A 25212-nucleotide genomic window follows, 5' to 3' on the forward strand; every position below is an offset into this window, starting at 1 on the left:
AGTTTTAGGAAGAATATTACTTATATAGTACGGGTGCCAGATAGAACATTTTTTTTTACTACTATCAAGCAAATTTTTTGTGAGTAGCTTCATTTTGATAAGACGACAACATTTTTATCTGCGAAATTTTTTGAAAGTGGTAGGTAACAGAAATGGATAGGATTTCATACTTTGATTTGATGGTACTAAAATATGGATTGTTCTATTTGTAGGACAATGTTACTCTTAAATTATATACCTGACTATTAACCAACCAATGTACAAAAAATCAGCTCGCTAGGGTTCCGTTTCAGGGTTCAGTAGTCAACCAAGTTTTGTTGATTACAGAACCCTATAACGGAAACCTAACAAGTTGATTTTTTGTAGCTACCACTTCCGAGATTTTTCGCAAATAAAAATGTTGTTCGTCTTATCAAAATAAAGCTACTCACAAAAAATTTGCTTGATAGTACTAAAAAAAATGTTTTCGGGCTCCCGTACTATTAGTAATATCTCTAGTAGGTACAGTAGTTATCCAACTTAACCGGTGCTACGGTGCTAAGCAATGGGTTTACTTAAAAATTTGCTTTTACCAGCACACACAAGGGCGTCGACAGCCGATGGCGCAGGGGGGGGGGGGGCAAATTACCCAGGTTCTGGGCCAGGGGGGGGGGGGTGGGGGGAAAATTACCCAGGTGCTGGGCCAGGGGGGGGGGGCAAATCAGATTTTTCATAAGCTAGGTGTTTATAAAGAATAAAAAGTTAATAATTTTTAGTTGTAAAATTTTTTAATTTTTATAGATAAAAGTACTAGATAATATACTTAGTAGGGACGTCAACATGATCCAGGGGGGAGCTGCCCCCCCCCCTGCCCCACCTCGGTACGCCCATGTATGAATTGTAGGTAAAGTCACAGCACATGAAGCTTTTCACTTGTACTACGAGCCTTACATCTATTACCAGATTTTAATATTATAGTGGATTATATTTGGCAACTTTTTTAGAGTCTCCGAGGGGCAGCTGCTGCCCCTCGGAAATAATTAATAAATACTTATATTTTTTTATGAAATAAGGGGGCAAACGAGCAAACGTGTCACCTGATGGAAAGCAACTTCCGTCGCCCATGGACACTCGCAGCATCAGAAGAGCTGCAGGTGCGTTGCCGGCCTTTTAAGAGGGAATAGGGTAATAGGGGAGGGTAGGGAAGGGGATTGGGCCTCCGGTAAACTCACTCACTCGGCGAAACACAGCGCTGTTTCACGCCGGTTATCTGTGAGAACGTGGTATTTCTCCGATCGAGCCGGCCCATTCGTGCCGAAGCATGGCTCTCCCACGTATATATTTTATACTATACTTACATAATATATTTTAGATTTTTATTATATTGATGCACATCATATTTAATACACACCCATGACCCAGGAACTTTGAAAACTTTTTGTCCCCTTGGCGGGATTCGAACCTGCAACCAATGCTGCCCTACTTCAAATTTGGCTTTAGCTACAGCCTTGTTCGAGGGTCCACCTTCCACCCGCTTGCAGCGGGCGCGGAGTATCTGGTGGTATCGGTCTCGGGGCACAAAGCACGCGTTATCAGCTGTATATAATCGCGCCGTGGCTGCGCGCGCGCACACTCGCTCCGATCTTTCACTCGCTGCGTCGTTTCTCGCCCTTTGTCGATACACCGGTGCGGGAGTTTTCCCTACGCGGGTTCAGTGCGTGAAAAGTTTGTGAAAAATTGGACGAATTTTCAGTTAAGCGCCCCCTCGGTGAGTACGTTGGCTTTGTTTACATGGGGTATTTTTTCGAGCTTTTATTGCGTATAATTATGGCATTCAAAACTTTCTACCTATGTTTTGTTATTGCTATGAGTGTTTTGTTTATAAAAAAGAAAATATGTATTTTTTCACCTACACTATAAGTTACTATGTTGACGAAATCGGTAAGTACATTTTTGAGTCAATAGATTCCGAACAGGTTTTTGCAATGTCCATTATTTAATGTGTTTCACATTTAATGAAGCAAATAACCATACCTACATTCGCAGAAACGGGTTTGGTGTTTACGTTCTTTGTTTATAAAATAATATCTAAGGTTTACGAAGTGCCGATCTACTCAGATAGAAAAGTTAATAATTAGGTGCTAGTATCTCGGACCTCCTTAATTTCTCTAATTATAAACTTTAGTTGACTGTACTATGTATCTATTAACATTAATAGCCTAAGTTCTTTTTATTATTTTCCCGACAAAAATGTTTATAGGTCGGTAGTTTATGCCGTAGCCCGTATGTAATTGCTCAGGTTTGGTACTAGGTACTTATATATATATATTCTGTGCTCAGGTATTCATTATTATTATCTAACTAGCTGGTGCCCGCGACTTCGTCCTTTATACATCGTTGTTCCCGTACATCGATTGAATAGGTTATGCGCAAATCATAAAAGTATATTGTGTGGGAACCGTACATTTTTCCGGGACAAAATATATCCTATGTTCTTTCCCGGGACCCAAAGTATCTCTTTACCAAATTTCAATAAAATAGGTTGAATGGTTTAGGCGAAAATCATAAAAGTTTATTGTGCGGGAACCGTACATTTCTGGGACAAAAAGTATCCCTTGTAAGGACAAGTATCCCTTGTATGGAGATACTTTGAGTCTCAGGAAAGGTCCTGAGACTCAAAGTATCTCCATACAGAAATTCATCAAAATCGATTGAATAGTTTATTTTGTGCGGTAACCGTACATTTTTCCGGGACAAAATATCTCTACCAAATTTCAGCAATATCGGTCAATTTAAATTATATAATATTCTAAGTACCTTAGGTATGCATCTTGTAGGTTATAAAAACTACGATTAAGAATACTTAAATCCGATCCAGCTATAAAAAAAAACCGCCAAGTGCGAGTCGGTATCGCGCAAGGTTCTTTATGTACTAATAAATTAATAGTACCTTACTAACAAATGACCACTTTTGTCTCCACATTGACTTTAGACAGGGCATTGACAGACAGACGGACAAAAAAGTCATCACTACCTAATACAAAACAGATCGGTAGCCAAGGGCGTCGCCAGGGGGGGGCAGGGAGGGGCAGCTGCCCCCCCCTAGAGACTCTAAAAAACGTTGCCAAATATAATGCAAAATCAACGACCACTATAATATTAAAATCTGGTAATAGATGTAAGGCTCGTAGTACAAGTGAAAAGTTTCATGTGCTGTCGACTTTACCTACAATTCATACCTACTTTTCTCATTTATAGAGAGTGAGTAAAGTATGAATTGTAGACTGTAGTAGGTAAAGTCAACTTGCCCCCCCCTGCGCCATCGGCTGGCGACGCCCTTGTCGGTAGCATAATATTATTAGTTATAGATCATTACAACTACACGCATATTTAGTAAAGTGGGTAATAAAGTTTGTTTGTTTACATAATATTGTTTAATTAGCATGTAAAATTATATCTATTGTAATATCATTTACCTAGCTACATAATATTTTACAAGAAGGACAATGTCCGAGTTTCAGTTAAGTACTTCAAATATTGTCAAGTATAATCATATTTTATTCATATAATTTACAAAATATCTTATCGTGTAATTTTATCAACAATCTGCGAGTCGCTTTGTTTTGGTTCTGGGTCAATGCGCCAGACCAGTATAATATTATGTTTATTTTTCTCTATGTGCCAGACTTAATGCACATAATAAATAGAAAAATGTTAATGCTTGTTTTTAAAAACGGTCACACGTTGCGTTGTTTTGTTTGTCGACTTGGCACTTCCAAGCGTGACGATTTTACTCAAACTGTAGAGACTCTACAGACTCTCAGAAGTTAAGACTCCCTGTGACTCTACAGTAGAGTCACAGGGAGTCTTAACTTCTGAGTACAACTAACACCGTAATGGGCATTGTCCAAATAAAATCACATGTGAAAGCTGATACAAGAAGCTTACCAAAAGTTCGAAACGTAATGTTGGTCGAATTTATTGCTAATTTAACGCCATTGAAGGTCAAACAAAGGTTAAACGTATTTGTTCAAAAATATAAGTAACTAATGGGTATTTTTTTTCGTTTATATACAGAAAAACGATCACTGACCTTATTCCTCGAAATGTTTTTGTAATGAGAAAAAAAAATGGACAATCCCCATTGTAGTTTAATTATCATATAGTTTAAGTTTTACTAAAGAACCCTATTTGGTTTTTACTAAAAAAATTGTCTACAAAGGTACACAATTTTTTTGTAGAGCAATATTGTGTTTAGAGCAACATGTATTGTGTGTAGAGCAACATGTATTGTGTGTAGAGCAACATGCTATCACTCGTTTTGGGAAATGAAAACCTACTGATAATTGAGATAGAGTTGAAAACATTCACTATTACTGACACTAAAGCTTGTCTCAAAAATAAACAAGAAGATAAACTCACGAGTCACGAGAAGTCACTCAACTCAGCTCTTAAGTCCTATTGTATTCCATAGATACGAACTTATCATTCGAGGCAAACCTCCCAAATAAGCTCCACGTTACCTTTTAGGATGTTGCCTCGTGGACTGGCGGTTACGTCTGTACTAGAACTAATAACATATTGATATTTTATTCACACAAAATTATATGTTAATTCTGTATTGAATTATGAGAGTCGCTAATATAATAATATAATTGTAATAAAGTGTGAATAATACACGAGTGATGTAAGATGATGACACTACTAGCACAATATGTCAGTTGCTGTTGATACATAACATGCGTTATGGCACAGAATATACATAGTAGTACCAAGTTATGGTAGTTATTACTTAACAATGGGGTTTGTTTTTAACAACTTTCTGTAAGTAACTAAAATTACTACTGATAATTATAAGAGAAGAATTATACTTATTTCTCACAGTTCTTAAGAAACCGACATGTAAAAGGACATAATTAATAATAATTATTATCGTCTGCCTATTTGGAAAATTGGTTTCATCCTAGAGGAATAAATTCATATAATTAGTGAATTGCTAGAACCAAACTTGGAAATAATTTTTTTTTCGCTCGATATCGGCTACGCGGGTACTGAACCCTTGACCTCTGATTCAAGTGCCCACTGTTGACTGATATTGCTGACTAAACACTAATATTATAATGGCAACACGCTATGATATTATATTATATTGGCAACACGTGAGAGCTCTACCTTTTCACCTACCATTAACTTGGCTGTAGTCCACCTTTTTTTTCCCAAACTGAAGCGTTCCCCTCGGCTGTAGTCCACCTGCGTAGCCTATAAGTACTGCAGTTTGGCAAACTTTGTACTTACTCCTTTGATTTTCCATCAAGTGTATTCTCTTTACTTTAAAGTAGTGTCCGTATCGTGAGAATATTTCTTATTGGTTTACGCCATAACTGGGATCAAAACTGCACCTTATTATAAGCTCTACATTCTACACTTTGCACGGTTACAATTTGCAACATAATATCTAAAATGGAACATTGGATGCTATGCACTTACGTACGATATAATATGTAGAGAATGCTAAGAAATAGTTACTAGTACCATTTCAATAATATCATCGTGATAAGTAATGCAATAATCGATGTAGAGAGCTGAGTATTGGTATATTTTAATAAACTTATTTATAACGACTTCCTTGTTTACAAGTTACCATTAGATGTATGTATTTATTCTAGTTTGTTAATGCATGTTATAAATTACTCGTAAAACGTTGAAGGTCACGTATTCCTCAAAAGTAAATTTCTTGTTACGTTTAAAGAGACAATCCGAAAAACAGAAATATAGGCTATATTTCTGTTTTTCGTAAAACAGAAATATAGGCTATATTTCTGTTTTTCGTCGGTAGTCGGTACTTTGTAGGTATAACGTAGTATTTTCTTGTTACAGATAACGAGACATCATGAGTTCCAACGACTTTAGGCTGGAGCGGTACGTTGAGTTGTCACCGGAATCCAAAGAAATAGCAGAAAAGGAGTTGAGAGAGACTCCAGAGAGAGTCAAGGAGGCGCTAGAAAAGTTAAGAGAACTCCTCAAGGAAAACACAGACCTCTATTTTGGCGACGACGATGAAACGCTGACGATATTCCTGCGGCCATGCAAGTGGTACCCAGAGAGCGCAATAGCACTGGTAAGTCTCTTTTTTCAAAGGTCTACTAGAATAGAGATTCCTAAAGCTCCCGCGAAGAAGATCCTCCTAGTTATTGTAGTGACTAGTGCGGTAGCATCTTGAAAGTTGTGCTTCTTCATTTTCATTGATCATTAAGGTTCCATAAAATGAAAACTGTCAAACTGTTTAAGAACCCCTGGGGTTATTATGGGCCCTATTATGAGCTCTTAAATCCATTCACTTTACGTCCTTATACAGTCAGATAAGGACGTAAAAAGAATGGATTTAAGAGCTCATGATAGAGGCCCTGTAGGAATAAGATGTAGAGATCCAAGAGAATTAATCGTCTAGTAGGTATGTACTAACTATTAATTAGAGACTTACGCTTATGAAAGTTTCGACATGATTACTGAATACAGCTAACAGATTGCAACTTGCATCCAATATTAAAAATTGAGACACGTTTAGCATTTAATTTTTTGCAACAAACTATTATGATGAATGCAATAACTGGCCGTAAGAATCCCATCAGTCGTAATGTTTCGTGTGCGTTTACTTTTTAAATTTTCAAGGTAAATGATGTAAGGGCTTTCGTCACGGCCGGCGCGTATTCCGTCGTTCAGCGGGCGTCACCAGGGGCAAAATATTAGTCGTTAGTTTAGTTTATTTTTCGCTTAGTCAAATTAATACAGCTCATGTTATTAAAACAGTATGTTCATCATCAGTTGCAAAGTAATTTTTTATTCGCTCGTTTTATTATTTCCCTTAAAGAACTATGTAGGATATCCGCTTTACTTATAAAACGCACTGTACCTTATCACTGACTGACGTTGTAGCTATATAATGTTTGGTCCTTGTCACATACGATGTCAGGTCTCTGGACATACGTTAGAAAAGTGGTTCGGAAGATAAGGACAGAACCTATCTACAGTGTAGATTTTTTATAAGTAACGGAGTAAATAGAGATAATCTTAAAATAAGACGAGGGCATCTCTGGTATTCGTACTATCTTAGATACAAGGTTAACATAATATTGTAGCTTGGAGTTCCAGAGAAATGCAATAATATGCCTATGACATAACTTGCTACATGTCGTCGCCGTGGGTAGTTACTAGTTTCACAAGCAAAATGTTAATAAGTTTGTTTTTCTCCGTACATTAGAAAGTAAGTTCACGCGCATGTGCTTATGTTCATATAAATAGGGTAAGGTCAGTGATCAGTCTGAGCAGAACCACCAGAACCCATGGAGTATTCTGAATTTCCTCTCCTCATGTAACTACTCCTTATGCTAGCTACGTTTATTTTAATATTGTTCTTATGTTGCAAGTCTTGCAACTTCGACATGCTCGTTGAAACTAACAAGTCGTTTATGTATTTACAACACTCCACTTTGAGAGTGGTACTAAGTGTGTTGTACATAATATGTACATACAATTCACTCATGGTAATTTTTATGTAACTATTCAACGATAGAGTAATGTGACGAATAGTTGTTTTAAATGTTTTGTCTCCGTCGCCTTGCATATAGAAGCGACCAAACTTCCGGACAAGATATTCGTCACTCAAAAATTATGAGACGGCGACGATAGATATTCATATTTTCTACAAATGTCACGTTTGTTTCTTCAATATTGCGAATCGCAATTTGCGATGTCACTTTGCAAACGTATTTATAGGAATAAAAGATATCTCATATCAGTCATCATAGGTACTATTAGATGTACTAAACACAAGGATTACTAGTTGCGCTTTACGGCTGTGCAATGTCAATGTAATATGTTAATACTTAATACAGATACAAATATGCATAAGTCAAGATAATGTCCGTGACTGCAGCTCTCGATAGCGATAAACAGATTGAGCAGAAATCCACATGCAGTATACTGGTAGTGGAATAGGGAATATGCATGATTTTTTTTATGACTTTAATTAGTCCTTCATATCTTTATAAATGAGAATAAAACATAAACAGGCTTCAAAATATTCAAATTATTCTTCAAATTGAAATTTAAAACATTGATTAAATTGGTACCGTTCAAACGCCGGCATTTAGCGCGCCATGTTGATGACGTCAGATGTTATGTCCCGTGTTTGTTTCCTTTAGTGATACAGTTACTTCGTACTTATTTTCGGGTATATTTGCTATTGAGATCATGGAAGAGGCTAAAAAACCTTCTTACAAGTATTGTGGGATACTGAAGTGCAAAAGCATTACTAGAAACACACCTGACAACGTATTTTTCGTATTCCAAACGATGTAAAAATACGAGAACCATGGTGTAAGATGATGAAAAGCGATAATGTATTTTTTTTAATGAAATAAGGGGGCAAACGAGCAAACGGGTCACCTGATGAAAAGCAACTTCCGTCGCCCATGGACACTCGCAGCATCAGAAGAACTGCAGGTGCGTTGCCGGCCTTTTAAGAGGGAATAGGGTAATAGGGGAGGGTATTGGGCCTCCGGTAAACTCACTCACTCGGTGAAACACAGCGCAAGCGCTGTTTCACGCCGGTTTTCTGTGAGATCGTGGTATTTCTCCGGTCAAGCCGGCCCATTCGTGCCGAAGCATGGCTCTCCCTGATGATCAATACAGGTTGAGAATACAGTTTTTATTCACTTTTTAAATTTATACTAGAAATAATATGTATATAATATGGCAAAACAACGTTTGCCGGGTAGTCCAAATAAATAAAATCGTAAAATCAAGATTTGATGCAAAATATTCTAACATCATAAATGCATTTATTTTCGGTAGATAGTCCGATTGTGCTTTGATAAAACCTAATATACTCATTTATAAAACCTAATATACTCATCAGTTTTAAACTATTTTTCTAACAAATACTATAACCACAGTATGAATATCGACACCGATATGTAACATCTGACGTCACATTTCGTTTCGATCAATGGTGGCGCGTTTAGTAAGTTTGAATTTCCCTCCATTAATTTTCATTTTTTAAACAACATTTTATGGGTTTAAATGATAACTAATAAAAAAAATACCTTTTGATTATAATGTGAGGATGATAAAGATTACGGAAAAATATATTTGAGATGGAATTATTTTTTTTGCATATTCCCTATTTTTCATGTTCATTTATATATTTATTATTTTCTACTGCCCACCTTAGAACGATTCGACACAGATGACAGAGCCCCTTATTGCTTACTTGCTTCAATGGAATTTTTCAATTATCAAGCGATAACGTGTAGCCAATGAAAGCAGTAGTTTGTTTTTTCCTTCATTACTCTCGTAGAGATAATGGGTCAGAGATAGGCCGATGGGAGCGTGTCAAAGGACACGCCATATCTGCTGCCTGATAAACTTATCAGCATCGCCTTTCAGTGACATCAATATTTATAAATAAACAACTTTATCTGTCGTACCTAACCGCTCATGTTTCATATTCTAGAAACAACGGATTTCTTTTTACTGTTAATAAGTAGGTCGGTACTCGGTAGTCGATAGCTGTTACTCAAATCTATATATTAATACGCAAGCGAAAAATTTTGTAACCCTTTTTACGAAAAATGGGGAAACGTACGTGCATGAAATTTTGCACAGTTATAGTTTATATGGTGAAGGAGTGCATCGAACTAATATTATTTTGAAATTATGATTTTATCATACATTTTTTTAACAAATAAAACATTACACACACTACAACACACACATGAGAAATGACAGATTTTGAGTGACAAGCCTATACATACGAATTATACTCTTTTATTTATGGTTGAAGTCTGTTGACAACAAGTTGACAAATTGAAAATGGATTAGTTTTTTTATTGAATCTAAGATACTATTAGACAATGCTTACACGGCGAATCTGAGATCAGCTAAGTCCCAGAGACAAGAGTTGAAAAAAATTAAATAAAGTCAATATTATTTACAAAATATAATTTCGACCATTGGGCGATCTCTAGTAGGTACTAAATAGTGGAAGTATTTGAAGTAAGATACTTCAAATTTAAGAATACTAATAAGTAATAACAATATCCAGGGAAGGAATTTGGTAGAGTCTGACACTACTGAGTGTCTAACACCATGCCGAAGTTCTGCGGCGGAAGTTCGGCATGATTCCGCCTGCAATGTAATTTAAATGACACGTCACCATGCCGAAATTCTGTCGCGTATTGTATGCGTTTGACATTGCCGATGTAATCCTGCGGAATTTTCGCCGCAGAAATTCGGCATACTTGCATAGCTAGCACGGGGTCTTCCAGTCGATTCTTCGGAAGAAAGTACTGGCAGTTTCTTTCCCATGTCTATATATCTTTTTCCCGAGCATGGCGCCACCCATCGACTTGAGTTTCAGTGGACAAAGTCAAGAAACTATTTCCATAGCAACCATTAAAGCAACGGCAATTATTTTTTTTGACATTTCTTGGTTCTTTTTTTTTATTATGGCACCTCGGCTATAAAACCATGGCCAGTGTCGAGTACTTAAATGGCGGCAAATTAAAAAAATCGACGTGTAGCAACCCTGTCTATAGCCGGAATTATAGTTTTGATTTACGAAATACGAATAATAAAAACTAAGGAACTTTATCATTCGTAGTTTGTAGATCAAAACTATAATTCCGGCTATAGGCAGGGTTGCTATACATCGATTTTTTTAATTTGCCGCCATTTACTTGTTATAAGAAAACGACTTCAGTAACACAGTAGATAGTTTATTTATTTATATTATTACACAGGTTGTACACAGATACCAATTTAGTTATAAGTTGAGCCTCTTCGATGGCTTAGCAATAGAATGCCGCCTGCTAACATCGCTAGGCTTTTTATACCCAAAATCTACAATACAATTCGACAACTATTTTTCTTACAATTAATGACAAAGTATGTAAAACTAGTACATTTTGTAGTAGTATTTGTGATACTAATTTTGCAGCAAATTTCACTAAAGGACAGAGTCTAAATCTAAAAATATCGTTATGAAAAGTTGTTCAGTTATTTTGAGTAGCATAATTATTATTCTTAATTTCTAGAAACTTCTACGGAAGGTTACTTCCGTAGAAGTAGTTATATTAAATACAATATTATAAATTATAAATTATAAAACAGGCCTTATCATTACATAATAAATTATACAGAATTATTAACAATCTAACTTTAATTTAATCATTCAGTTTCAATAAGATTATTTACCTTTCGTTACAGTGATAATCGTAAATACAGTGTTTAAAAATCCACAACTATTTAATTCGTAACATATGAGAATTTTAACAATTATCTTTATTTTAATATATCAATAAAATCATGGAATTAAATATACGAATCAATATATTACAGATCAGTTTTGACTCCGGCCATAGACAACGCTATTCGACATTCGTTAAAGGTTGGCACATTGAATTTGGTTTCTTTACAGCGCGTATAAGCTGTTATACTTATACATCATCATTACACAATATTGTTTTAACTGGCAATTTTAACGTAGAAAAATTATAACACTTGACACTAGCCACGGTTTTATAGCCAAGTGCCATAATAAAAATAAAAACAGAATCAAGAAACTAAATGTCAAAAGCGGATCGTCATGCTTGACATATAGATTTTCAAAAGCGGAAGAAATCGAGATACGAAAGAAACTTTTTCTCCAATGTTTTTCCGGTAAAACTGTCAAAATTTAGTTTCTTTCGTTTGTCTACGTGCTTGTGCTAGCTATGCTGGTGTGTTTAGAGAAGGTTTAGAGTTTAGTTTAGACATTTACAGTACGGCTACGACTTAGTAGTTTTCCAACAACGTCGTAGTTGTAATATTCATAAATTTTTATACCTATTTTAGACTTAACTGTTACTTTATTATTTTTACAGTGTTTTGTATGTAACTATGTATCATGTTCTAGCCTCTAGGTCACAGTTATACTTGTATCATGTACGGATATCCGACCAAAACAACCACGTATAAATTGTACCTACGTAGTTTAAATAAACGAATAAAATAAATAATTTGTCGTCATTATAAACAAAGAATCGTAAACACGATGAAATAGAACTAGAACACTCTAGGTATTTAAGTAATCAACAAAGGCATTTCATTGAAGGCAATGTCTGATAGACTATAGAAGTATAGAGTGTAGCTATAAGTTCGTGAAGTAGACAAAAACACGTTGGATTTTAATCTCTAGGCAGGCAAACCGTGGTTAACGTGAACTGCTTGTGTTCAGTCTCACCTTACAAATTATAATGTTTAATGTTTATATTACAAAATGAATAATGAGAGCTAAAACTTAAATAGAGTTTAATTATTAATTATTTACTTCGCATTTCTGGGGGCACGGCCGTGCCGCTTTTTTGCTCCAAGTCGAGCAAAAAAGCGGCACGGCCGTACTATCCTTTTCTCGAACCAATTCAGGCTCTTTTTGACCCCTTATAACTTCATTGTGGATAAACCTGAATTTTCAATTGTTAAGCAAGCATTGTATAAACACGGTATATTTAAAATTTTATTCAATTTGCACCAGTAGTTTAAGAACTGTAACTTGTTAAAGTTTCCTAATTTTGTCACTGACTGACTGACTGACCGATCACCAAAAGTCTAAGGCACTTCTTAGAATATAAATAGTGTTTAGTGTCTAAATCAAGGAAAAAATCAAATAAGTATTTCAAAATTTATGTCTAGTTTTCTAGATACACTAACTTCGTAAATAACTTTGTAATCCCATATAAATGTACAGGATTACAAAGTTACATTTGCGGTTTATAAATCATTGTACCCGTACCATCAATATCTCCGGTTTATCGTCGGTATAGAGATATCTAGCTAGTGTTTAGTGTCTTAATTAAGGGAAAACCTAATAAACATTTCATAATAATTACTGTCCTGTTTTCTTCTTCTTTCTCTAACTTCGTGAATAACTTTGTAATCCCATATAGTACCTATATGGGATTACAAAGTTGACAAAGAAGACTTGGACATCGCATGAAAACACAATGTATCTTACAACTTAAATACATAATTATTATATTATTAGATTGTTTAGTCTATTAGGCTCCATGCGATTGATGCAGGCCCGTAGTGCTGTGTGATACTTTATAGTGTTATATTAAACAATCTAATCATGCGATGTCCAAGTCGATCTATTTATTTAAAACGTAAAAGATTTTTAATATTGATTTATGATAATAACTTACGTACTAACTTGAGACAGAAGGTCCCCTAGGTAGGGACTGAATAAATTAACCGACTTGGTATTTCATGGATCTCATACATTTTTACGGTATAAAAACTGAGTTGTGACTTGTGAGACTTGGTGTTTTTACAGGATGTTTTTGATGGGATAAAATTTTAATACACCACACTTTTTATACGTCGAGTTGCCCCAATAATATCCATCTGAATATTATATGCAAGAGATCGGTTAAAAACTAAAACCTACGTAGTGAGCAAAAATATTTAAAGTCAGAGATACCTAATAAAATATATGGGTTTGGCCGGTTTGGCCACTTAAATTACACTATCGGTGTTTTTGGCTACCGAATGACGCAAAACGACGTATGTAGAGTAGGTACAATCAGTGCATAGATAATAATAATTATTATTAATTATTTTTACGCATTTGACATTGCCATACTTATATTAATTAAGTTTTATTTCATAATAAATAGTAAAAAATTACTTACTTCTCGTAAAATTAAGATAAGAAATTATTGTAGAGTGTAGAGTCATTCTAAGGTACATATACGAAAAAAATGTTTAGTGAAAATGAATTTCATTGAAGAGAGCTCAATGTGACATGATAATTATGTTACTATTTACCTAGTAACATAACATGGTCATTAATTAGAGAGTATGATTATAATAATTAGAATAATTGCAGCGGACTTTGTACTGCGATATCGGTACTATCACCAGTCACCACAGATAGCGGTTGACCGAGCTCCTCGATAACCAGGATCCGGCATCCGGACAAACACTTATGTTAGAAACATAGAGAATGTTTGTTTAGGTGTGAACTAAAAGTGCGCATTATAATATGTTAACAGAATATACACGTTGATCACATTGGCGTTGCAGCAACAAAGCAATACCTACATATTAATAAAAATATTACGGAGTCTCCCTACTTTGCATTTCTATTGGACAGCCGCCCGAAGATAGAAACCAAAAGTTTAGGTATGGCATTTGATAGATATATCATATAGCATCGTAAGTGTCATATTTAGCAAAGCGTTGTGTAATGTGTTCAATCACATTGTTGATAGTTATTTACTTTCGCTGTAAATAATTCAAAGCAAGTTTTCTAAGTACATTAGATAAGTGATTTGAAACATCATCATAAGAATTATTAGTCCTAAAAATCCCGTCCCGCGAAAAAAATGTTGTGTTGCACTATCGAATATGCAGGTAGCCACACTCTCTCTAATGACTCGGACGTCGGTCTTGTATCGTTGCAATTAATATATTTTAATTGCCATAGAAAGCGTGGTGTCGAGCTTTCATAAATTAATACCAGCGCATTTCCACTTATCCGCCCGATGAATTTTCCGTTAGATTAAACGCACTTGACTGACAGGGTGGGAACTTCGAGCTCCACGGCCGGTTATTAGATTGAATGATTACACATGATTATATGATAACTATATCGATTACGATCTATACTTATCCGCCACGGTACGGAGACGGTGGATAGTTCAGAGTTTAGACTTTAGCATAATAGAGAGTTTGTGTAACTTTTCATGTTGATATACTTACTTAATATGTGGCAACACTGAACACACATATTACCATGAAGTAAATACTTTTGGACTAATGTCCAATTTATCAGGCTTTATATTATGCTGTTAAATAACACAAAGAATTTCTCGTAGTACTCACTAATTGAGTAGTCTAGTCGAATAATAGAAAACTTAACGAAATACATAATATAAGGTCAGTTAAAGTTGTATTTAAAATGCAGAAATGAGATTAAGCAAGCGCTGGTACTGGGGAGTCGGCAGTTGGCAGTACGCGGCTGGTTTCTTCGCAATCAGTCGTTAACCCGCGGCCGCCGCTTATGCAACATCACCAATTCCGACCTGGGCCTCGGCCTCTTGACTGCGCTGAACGTAACACAATTATAAAACGACGTTGCATTGTTTCAAGGTCGCCAATTTGGTTAGGATAGAAGTGTATATTGTACTCTATGGACTACATAGACAAAAATTACCGAGATTTGAGATGGAAATCGCATTCTCTTAATGTTAGAACATGCACATTGCACACGCCTAATGAATACACATTTTGAGTTGTTCTAGTGCAAACGCAAACTTTTGGAACTTGTCAAGCCACAAAATGGTCATAAATAAATTCACCTATCAAGAAGAACGCTCTACAACTTTTAACAATAATTATAATATCTTAGGCCCTGTTTCACTACATCCTGATAAGTGCCGCCATATATGCTATCCACCACTTAACTTGACAAATGAAGCTATGGATGAAGTATGGATAATCTGTCAAAAAAGCTGTAAATAGCCTATTCGGCACTTTATCAGAAAGTCGTGAAACAATAGTCTACAATATTACTTCCAGAAGTTGGAAAGACTGATTCTAACAAGCGGCCTCGTTTTATAATGATTTTTTTAAATTTATTTTTGTCAGGGTAATTCAAGTCAAAAAGCAAAAGGACGTAAATGAAACTGAAGAACAAAATAACTGAGTGCTTCAAGTTTTCTTGCGCAATACATAAATTATTCAGCGACAGTAGACATCATTGCATTGTGATTTGTGACTCGGAACATTATCGAAAGTAACTAGGAAGCATTGTCATTATGTTTTGCTCGCTAACGTAAACTGCCTCGCTAGATATTATCATAACAACGTTGAATTGCTTAACCAGGGCACCAATTTTAAAATATTATCTCTCATTCACTATTATAATGGTCATCGAGTCAATGTCAAGAGCCAGTACGCAAAACATAAGTTGCAAAACATTACCAGCATGAAAAGTTATATTATAAACAAAAGTGCCCTATATTTCTAGGAGCTCTATTAGCACAGTTATAAGCAGTTGCTTCTAACAGTTATTGATAAACCTATTAAGCTATTGATCTATATAATTCACAGCAAGTCGGTCGTGGAGCCGGCCGCCCGACACTCTTGGTCAATCGATTTCTATTCATGACTTGCGATTATAATTATTGTTGATCGATTACGGAATTCTGACCGTAGTTATCGTCATCGATATCATCATTATCAGTACTAAGACTAACATTCCATACATTTCCTTTGGATGTGTACAATAACAAGGTCAAGAAAAGGGGGTATAAAGTATAAGCCTTTAGACCAGGGGCTCCCAATCTTTTCCAGCCTGCGGCGCAGTTACAGTACGTTACAGTATTTTGTCACGGGCGGCGCCCTTGGGACCCTAGTCTACCTAGCTAGTACAAAAAGATACATAAATATATTTTATGATTATAATTAGGTTATGCAGGTAAAAAATATATTAACAAAATATATTTAATCATCTAACTACTGTATTGTGGTTTCGGATAATGATGGAGGATCAACTCACGGCGCCCCTCTTGCCTTTAAGTCACGGTGCACGGGCCGCTTTAGACGTATCTCGATATAAAAAAAAATATGATTAAAAAAAATTCAAGATCAGATTCTTGGTCTCAAAGAAAGCTTTTCAATACAAGCCAGGACAGAAAGTACTGGTTGTTTGATTTAAAAACTTTTATAAAATAATTTACTTTTCGCATGATAGGTCTACTAGTCTAAGGGTCTGTTTTAACTTTCACTACTTCCTGATAAGTGTCGAATAGGCTATCCACCACTTAACTTGACAGGTAAAGTATGGAGAATCTGTCAAAAAAGCTACGAATAGCCTATTCGGCACTTTATCAGAAAGTGGTGAAACATTTATTGTATGTATTTTACGAGTAAAGTTCAAGTCCATACTGCATTAGTACCCGTTTTGCGTTAATGAACTCCCGTAAAAAACTATGAAATCGAGCATAATAACCAATGTGTTGAAAAACTAATAAACTAGTGCGAGGTCCGTAACATTAATATTCGACGAGCGTTCAGTAGCTCTACCATATGGCAAATTTTACATCGCCTTTAGCGGTTACTTGTGGAACTAAAATCGCCATACTAAATATTTACGTAGTCGGTATCGAGTATCCATAAATACTATAGCTGTAAACTCACAGTAGAGCTACAGCACTCGCTCTAACCTTCCTTCTACCTTACTCATCCTCTTCGATGTTACAGATGAGGCGCGTGGCGGAGTTCAAGCGCGACAACGCCAGCCTCATCAACGGGCTGCTGCCGGAGCACGAGATGACGGCCTTCCTCGAGCACAAAGTCGTCAACGTGCTGAAGGGCCGCGACCACAAGGGACGTAGAGTCCTCATGGTCAATGTCGGAGGTAAGCTTGATTATGCTGCAATTAACACTAACATAATGTATTGCTGCGGTGCTGCCCATCTCTAACTACATTTATCAAATTAATTATAAGGTCGAACGTTACTATAACGTAGTCAAATAACAACTTTTTATTCCATAATATTATGTAAATAATATGTAAAAAAAATATTCTGAAGTTAATAATAAAAATAGAATTTAAATTTTGAAATCTGATAAACGAGACATGATGTAGAGCCGTTACATATAAATACAATACTTGCCCGGAATAGTTTCTCAAAAAAGACGTAACCTACAAACATCGTACTTTCCAGGGTCATGGAACACGAAGAAGGTGAACGCGGATCAGCTGTTCCGGCTGTTCTACCTCATCCACGAGGCCGCCATGCTGGAGCCCGAGTCGCAGGTGCGCGGCACCGTCGTCGTCATGGACTTCCACGACATGGGCTGGTCACAGGTACGAAGGTTCTAGATATGTTTTGACTTTTGTTACCTTGATCAAAAAATAACTTGACAAATGTAGCGTTCATAATATTCCTTATATATTGATACTGCTACCTACTACGTGGCTAGAAAAGGTAGCTACAAATGTAGGAATTCAGTCTCTCAAGTAAGGTTATAATATTATGTTAGAAGTTAGAACTCATATTGTTAATTTTTAACTCATTGATAATGTTATCTTTGGAAAACTACACATTTGTAATAAAATATAGTGATGCAATTGTTTTTGTAGCGAAGGGCAGTCTAAAGTCTAGTGTCCGTAGTTACAAAACCGATAAAGGAACAATAACATACCTATCGTTTACTTCGTGAACCTTGGTGTTCCGTATGTTCACGTGCACTCATGACTCATGACTCCCTGCTGCACGTAAAGAACGCCTGAACAATGAAAAACTACAAAGAAGACAATTTAACAAAGAAGATATAACATTGACCTCATGACTAACAATGTTATGATACGTTTTAAAAATAAATATTAAGATTAACTAATCGCGAAGGTGTATTTTATGCTTTTTAAACTTAATTGCGACGAACACATTTGGAGCTTATAAAGGTTGCCCAGAAAAATGAGACATGAACTCCGTTTATGAACAGTTTGTACTTTGCGACCTCTTTTGAGTTTGGGGAAAGTAATGAAAATAATCAGTTTCGATTTTGGTAAATTACAATCAAAGTAATCTCGTGATTGCATAAAGTATTTAAGACTTATCGAACAGGATCTCTGATAACGGGATGTCCTTGATATATCGGTTCGTAATTATTCACCGTACCTATAACATATAGATAAACTAATCGTATAGTAACAAAGGTTAAATAATGTCGTAAGAAGCGATTATACTTGTTGCCTATTGAGAAATATGAATACATTCTTACTATAATCACAGAATATATATTAGTAGTACTAACTATAATGTCTCATCTACGATCAGTCTAATAGAAGTGAAGCAGTTTATTTACTAGAGCAGTCTAGTCTTCTGACTAGGTCGCAAAGCCTTAATCGGGGGGTCGCCGACAGAAAGAAAAATTTGAAGTATCATAGATAAATATACTAAACTATAAAAAAATCATTACCTAATGTAGGTAGCCTTTTAATAAAATTATTTCTTTGGCTTTCTATGACACGAAGGGGTCGCCAGTATATTTGAATCTGTAAAGGGGTCGCGAAATCAAAGGGATTGAAAAACACTGTACTAGAGTACGTAGGTATAGTAGTAGTACCAAAGTTACAAAGAACGAGAAAGAAGCTTTTAGTGACAAGCGTCTTCCGATTGTTATTTATTAAAAAAAGATTAATTATAAAACGTTTTTCCTTTATTATGAGAACGAATCAATTGCTCATTCTGACTAATACTTTTGGATTAGGTACGCCTGCTATCTTAATTTATTTATTGTAGCTTTAAGCATTGTCTGAAGTAGATAAGTCGAAATCTTTGTATCCAATAATCTTGTTTTAATGCTAATCACCTTTACGTGAAAAATCAAAATAAAATAATCGGCCAAGTGCGAGTCGTACTCCTGCACGAAGGGTTCCGTACCGTTATAGAGCAAAAATAGGCCAAAAATTGTGTTTTTTGTATGGGAGCCCCCTTAAATCTTTATTTTATTTTAATATTATTATTAATTATTAAAGTACACATATAACTAAGGGCTTTGTGAAAATTTCAAGTGCCTACCTGTTGCTATTATTGATTACGAGCAAAAACGGCCAAAAAAATCACGTTGCCCCTCTTTAATATTAATAATTTTGTTTTATTTTTAGTATTTGCTGTTATAGAGGCAACAGAAATACACAATCTGTGGAAATTTAAAATAGCCTATGTCCCTTCACGTGGTCCATTCTTCATGTTTGCCAAATAACATAAAAATTGCTACAGTACGTTCAAATAAGCCCTTTCAAATAATTTCCCCCATTTTTTACACATTTTCCTCTATTTCTTCACTCATATTAGTCTTAGCGTGATAAAATATAACCTATAGCCTTCTTAGATAAATGGGCTATCTAACATTGAAATAATTTTTCTAATCGGACCAGTAGTTCCTGAAGTTAGCGCGTTCAAATAAGCCCTTTCAAATAATTTCTCCCCGTTTTTTCCACATTTTCCTCTATTTTGTCGCTCTTATTAGTCTTAGCGTGATAAAATAAAGCCTATAGCCTTTCTCGATAAATAAGCTAACTAACACTGAAAGAAACTTTTAAATTGGACCTGAGATTAGCGCGTTCAAATAAACCCTTTCAAATAATTTCCCTCGTTTTTTCCACTCTTTTCTCTATTTCTTAGCTCCTATTAATATTGGCGTGTCAAAATATAGCCTATAACCTTCCTCAATAAATGGACTATCTAGCACTGAAAGAATTTTTCAAATCGGAACAATAGTTCCTGAGATTAGCGCGTTCAAATAAGCTCTTTCAAATAATTTCCCCCCGTTTTTTCCACATTTTCCTCCATTTCTTCGCTCCTATTAGTTATAGCATGATAAAATATAGCCTATAGCCTTCTTCGATAAATGGGCTATGTAACACTGAAAGAATTTTTCAAATCGGACCAGTAGTTCCTGAGATTAGCGCGTTCAAACAAATAAACTCTTCCGCTTTATAATATTAAGTATAGATTTTTCCACATTTTCCTCTATTTCTTCGCTCCTATTAGTCTTAGCGTGATAAAATATAGCCTATAGCCTTCCTCGATAAATGGGCTATCTAACACTGAAAGAATTTTTCAAATCGGACCAATAGTTCCTGAGATTAGCGCGTTCAAACAAACAAACAAACAAACTCTTCCGCTTTATAATATTAGTTATAGATAATAAATTTTTACAATGAAATATGTATACTTGATCAGCATATTTTAAATGTTACTTCTTGGACAAGAAATATTATTTACTTATAAAATTCCCTACAATCTACTATACAGGGGTTCTCTATCTTTTTCAGCCTGCGGCCCACTTACAAGTCAATATTGTCACGGCGCGGCGCCCTTCTCTACCTAACTAGCTATTACAAAAAGATACATAAATAAACACCTTTAATGATTAAGTATAGTTAGGTTAAGCAAGTAAATAATAATAAACAAATATTTAATCATCTGCATGCTTTGTATAATTCATTATATTATAATTTTATTTTATAATATTTGTGGTTATGGATAATAAATAATAATGGAGGATCGACCCACGGCGCCCCTCTTGCCTTTCCATGGCGCACAGTTTGGGAACCCCTGTACTATACTAATCTTTTTGTGTCTCTTTATTGGGCATAGCCTGCAAGTTGCAACATACTGCAAATGCTGCAAGTACTTAATATAATATGCAAATAGGTCTATTATAAAGATCTTGACCGAAGCAGGAACCCTGAAGCGAGGCGTTAGCATGCACAATGCACATCGCACCTCGCGGCCGACATCATCCATGAAATATCGCTTATTTCCTCATTGACGTTTATTTTTATCTCAATATTTGCTTGCAAAGAAAATAAAGAAATTATTGTAGCAGGAGGCTTTTTAAATAAAATGCGTTAATTACAGCAATCGGGTAAAACTAGTTCTTATAAGGTTATCATGCGGAGGTTTCCATTCTCTTTAAACAAATTTGTTGTTTAAGTTTGGTAAATACTCGATGAGGAGACTGGCAGGAAAATGAGCCGAGTCAAGGAGCCCACGTCCGAGGTTACCGCGATCGTTTATTCCGCGGAGGCCCATCTGCTGCGGACTGCGGTGCATCGGCCCCGTGACTATCGTGTATCAATTAAGTCCAATGTCTTCTTTATCGAATTAGATTATCAATAATTCCTTTCAGCTTGCGACCTCAAAGGCTACTGTACTAATCAACGTTTAGTTAATTTCAACATGCCAGCTTGGAACCTAATTTCCGTTTAGTTATAGAATAATTAGGTTCCTACATGAGGTCAACGAAAATAAAATGGAATATTACAAAAATGCAATATCCGTTACCGTTAGTCCGACATTATGTTGCGTGAAATAAATTATTTGCCCATTTAAACCTCCAAACTGCGACTCCCCTTGTTTATTAAAAAAACATGTAAGTAAATAAACGCATTTGAGTAGTGACCTCAGCTGATATCGATAGCTCGCTAAGGACTATCAATATTTGTCTTGGTCTTTAGCTATTCTAGACCAATATTGTATTCAAACATCCGCTCATCGCCAAATGGGGCCGGGAAATAGATTTCCTCGACTAGGGAAGGACGCGATAATTATAGAGCCTTGTTGGAACTCGGAGAACATAACAGTTCGTCAAGTTGAACACGTATCCTACATGACACATGTGTATGATGCAGTGTAATTAGTACATATTTACAATTTACATGTTTGTGTTTGTCTCACGTTTTATTGGCTAGGTTTCAGATTAATAATGGTGTTCGTAGCCTTCAACTGTGGAGTACCTTGTAGGAATTGAGTTCCATGGGTAAAATTTCTGTAGTCCGAAACTTTGATGAGGGAAAAAGCCTAAGAAATTGATAGGAAAATTGGGTGCATATTTTGGCACCCCCTTAAGTGAGGCTAATTTTTGGTAGCCCAAACCAAATCATCATAGTACCTAAAATAGTTTTCTTTTTAGAGTTTTTAGTCTATTATTTAAAAAGCTTAGCTCTCCACGTTTGTAATGTATCGACTTTCTCTATTACAGACGATGGCTCTCTCGCCAGCGTTCTCCAAGCGGCTGCTGACGTTCATCCAGGACGCAATGCCGCTGCGGCTGAAAGAGGTGCACTTCGTCAAGCAACCCAGGATCTTCAGCGTCGTGTGGAAGATGTTCAGCCCCTTCATCAGGGAGAAGTTGCGAGCGAGGGTAAGATTATAGTTACATTTAATAATATTATTATGGAAACTATAAATGAAGGGTATATACTCTTTAATTATATACTACAAGGGATTGTGTGTCTACTTGCCTAATTTGTAATTTTCTTGAAGGCTGCAAAAATTTGTACGGACTACGGTCATAACATTTTCTTAGTTCTGGATTAAAGCTTATTGTGAAAACACCTAACATAGTAGGTAACTCCCAAGTTCTTCAATTAAATCATTCAATTTTCACATACGAGTAGCAATTTTTTTTTTTTATATAATAAGGGGGCAAACGAGCAAACGGGTCACCTGATGGAAAGCAACTTCCGTCGCCCATGGACACTCGCAGCATCAGAAGAGCTGCAAGTGCGTTGCCGCCCTTTTAAGAGGGAATAGGGAGGGTAGGGAAGGGAAGGGAATAGGGGAGGGTAGGGAAGGGAATAGGGTAGGGGATTGGGCCTCCGGTAAACTCACTCACTCGGCGAAACACAGCGCAAGCGCTGTTTCACGTATCTAGGCTAATCGTATGTAAAAACTTGGTCCAAGTTCTAAACAAAAACCGTCTGGATGAAACGAACTCTGTAAATAATTGGCTCTTCTCTTCGGAAGGGCAAACAAGAGGTCCCGCAAAAAAAAAAAACAACTGTGTGATTACTCAAGTTGAGCCAAGTGAAACTTAAAGTAACTTCTTATTAAATCTGAATCATGATCTGCATCAGAATCAAACCTATAGCAACGCAAGCAGTACACCATAAACTATTACCACTATAACACTCATCGTTATTCTTCTCCAGATCTTCTTCCACGGGTCGGACATGGAGTCGTTCCACAAGCACATGGCTCCATCGCACCTGCCCGCGGACTACGGCGGCCAGCTCGACGCCATCGACTACTCCGGCGCGCAGTGGTACCCCGTCATCAACGAGATCCTCCCGCACATCAACAACTGGAACTCCTATGGCTTCGTCAAGAAAACGTAGACTGATAACGTATCTAAGATACTTTAAGATGAGAGATTCAATGTGATCTAAATGTGACCTCGGTAGGTATAACTGTATGCTACCAATAACTAATAAAAATATTTACACAGCTAAAATCTAATAGGTGTGCTTGTCTTTGTCTGGCACATTAGAAATGTCACGCGACGACAAAGCTGTGTTTTGTCTTTATTAGCAAAAGGGTTTATGCTTGTTCACTTGCAGAGACACACAATTATAGTAGGTATATTTTTCGAATTAAATTTTTTCTTAACATTTAAGGAGTGAGCACACTGAGACGGGCCGTGCCGGGGCTCAGCGTCCCGCGATGCCGGGACTCATCGCAAAAATCCGCCTCTATACAATTTGTATGGAAGCGGAAATCCGCTGCGCCCCGACACAGTGTGCGAAACGCGCATCCGCTTCATACAAATTGTATGGAGGCGGATTTTTGCGATGAGCCCCGGCACGGCCCGTCTCAGTGAGCTCAGTCCTTTAGATCACATTTAATCTAAAATTATTGTAGTCGGTTAGTGTTGTTCTTGTATTAATTAGATGCCATTTACGAATCAGTGCAAGCAATCCAAAAGACATTAGAATAGGATAGTATAGTTACTGTTAAGATAATCTTAAGCTGTGTTCCTTATTAATAAGATTTTAACTATCAGTTTAGGAAGTATCAATAACAGCTATTTTAAAATTATCACGGGATTTTCTGACGTATGTCTGGTGAGACAAGTGTGTGTGTGTGTGTGTGTGTGTATGGAAATTCAGAAATTTTATAAAAGCTTATGGCTACTTGACACGTAACGTAACAATTGATTAGTGCGATTTGATTGAGGAAACGCAGAATGGAATTAGACGAATAAGTTAATAGACCAACATTCTAGTATATTATATTGTAAAGCACATAAAGTCTGAAGAAATGCCAAATATTGAAGGCCTATAAGTATTTGTTATAGAATATTGTAATATCTGTCAAAGTATATTTTATGGTTATGTAATATAATAAAAATAAATAGTCGCGACTATGTGCTATATAAAGTAGCGCTTAGATAACAATGAGCAGCTTTTTACGTATAATATGAAATATTAAAGTGCCTTAAATACAATTCTTGGAAAAGTACTGAAAGACTTAGTTTTAAATAACTAGTAATAATAAGTACCTCGTAGTGCGTAGTTTAGTCGCTTGGTATGATATTGTGATAGTTTTGAACAACTATTTTTGTCAAATATCGTGTTAACTTTTAAATGATTATACTAAAGGCTGTGAACATACAATAGTAATTTTGATAAAATATTATTTTCTTATTGCAAGATAATTGAGAGTCCTATGTATCTAAAAACGTCATCATAATTATTATTATAAGATTTTAGATTACATAATATTGATATTTTTATGCCGCATGACCACGAATTGACAATTTTAACCATTCCATTTGGCTAGTGAATGACTGATGGCAATATTGACCTGCTCAAATTTTTTATTA

The 25212-nt window shown here is 35.9% G+C and overlaps 1 protein-coding gene across 2 annotated transcripts; it reads left to right on the plus strand.

The window, feature by feature from the left end:
- Positions 1–1589: 1589 nt before the first annotated feature.
- Positions 1590–24722, plus strand: LOC121734047 (retinaldehyde-binding protein 1). 2 transcript variants are annotated; one of them, XM_042124462.1, is made up of 8 exons: positions 1590–1739; positions 5041–5045; positions 5855–6097; positions 17290–17446; positions 17757–17899; positions 22588–22749; positions 23540–23740; positions 24248–24722. In XM_042124462.1, the coding sequence occupies exons 3-7, from the start codon at positions 5870–5872 to the stop codon at positions 23723–23725; spliced, it is 876 nt and encodes a 291-aa protein (XP_041980396.1). In that variant the 5' UTR covers positions 1590–1739; positions 5041–5045; positions 5855–5869; the 3' UTR covers positions 23726–23740; positions 24248–24722. The 2 variants fall into 2 exon arrangements, with proteins under 2 accessions (XP_041980396.1, XP_041980387.1); XM_042124453.1 differs by lacking the exon at positions 5041–5045 and having other exon boundaries at positions 1590–1747; positions 5857–6097.
- Positions 24723–25212: the final 490 nt, after the last annotated feature.

Source organism: Aricia agestis, chromosome 1, assembly GCF_905147365.1.
Source record: "Aricia agestis chromosome 1, ilAriAges1.1, whole genome shotgun sequence".
Lineage (NCBI taxonomy): Eukaryota > Metazoa > Arthropoda > Insecta > Lepidoptera > Lycaenidae > Aricia > Aricia agestis.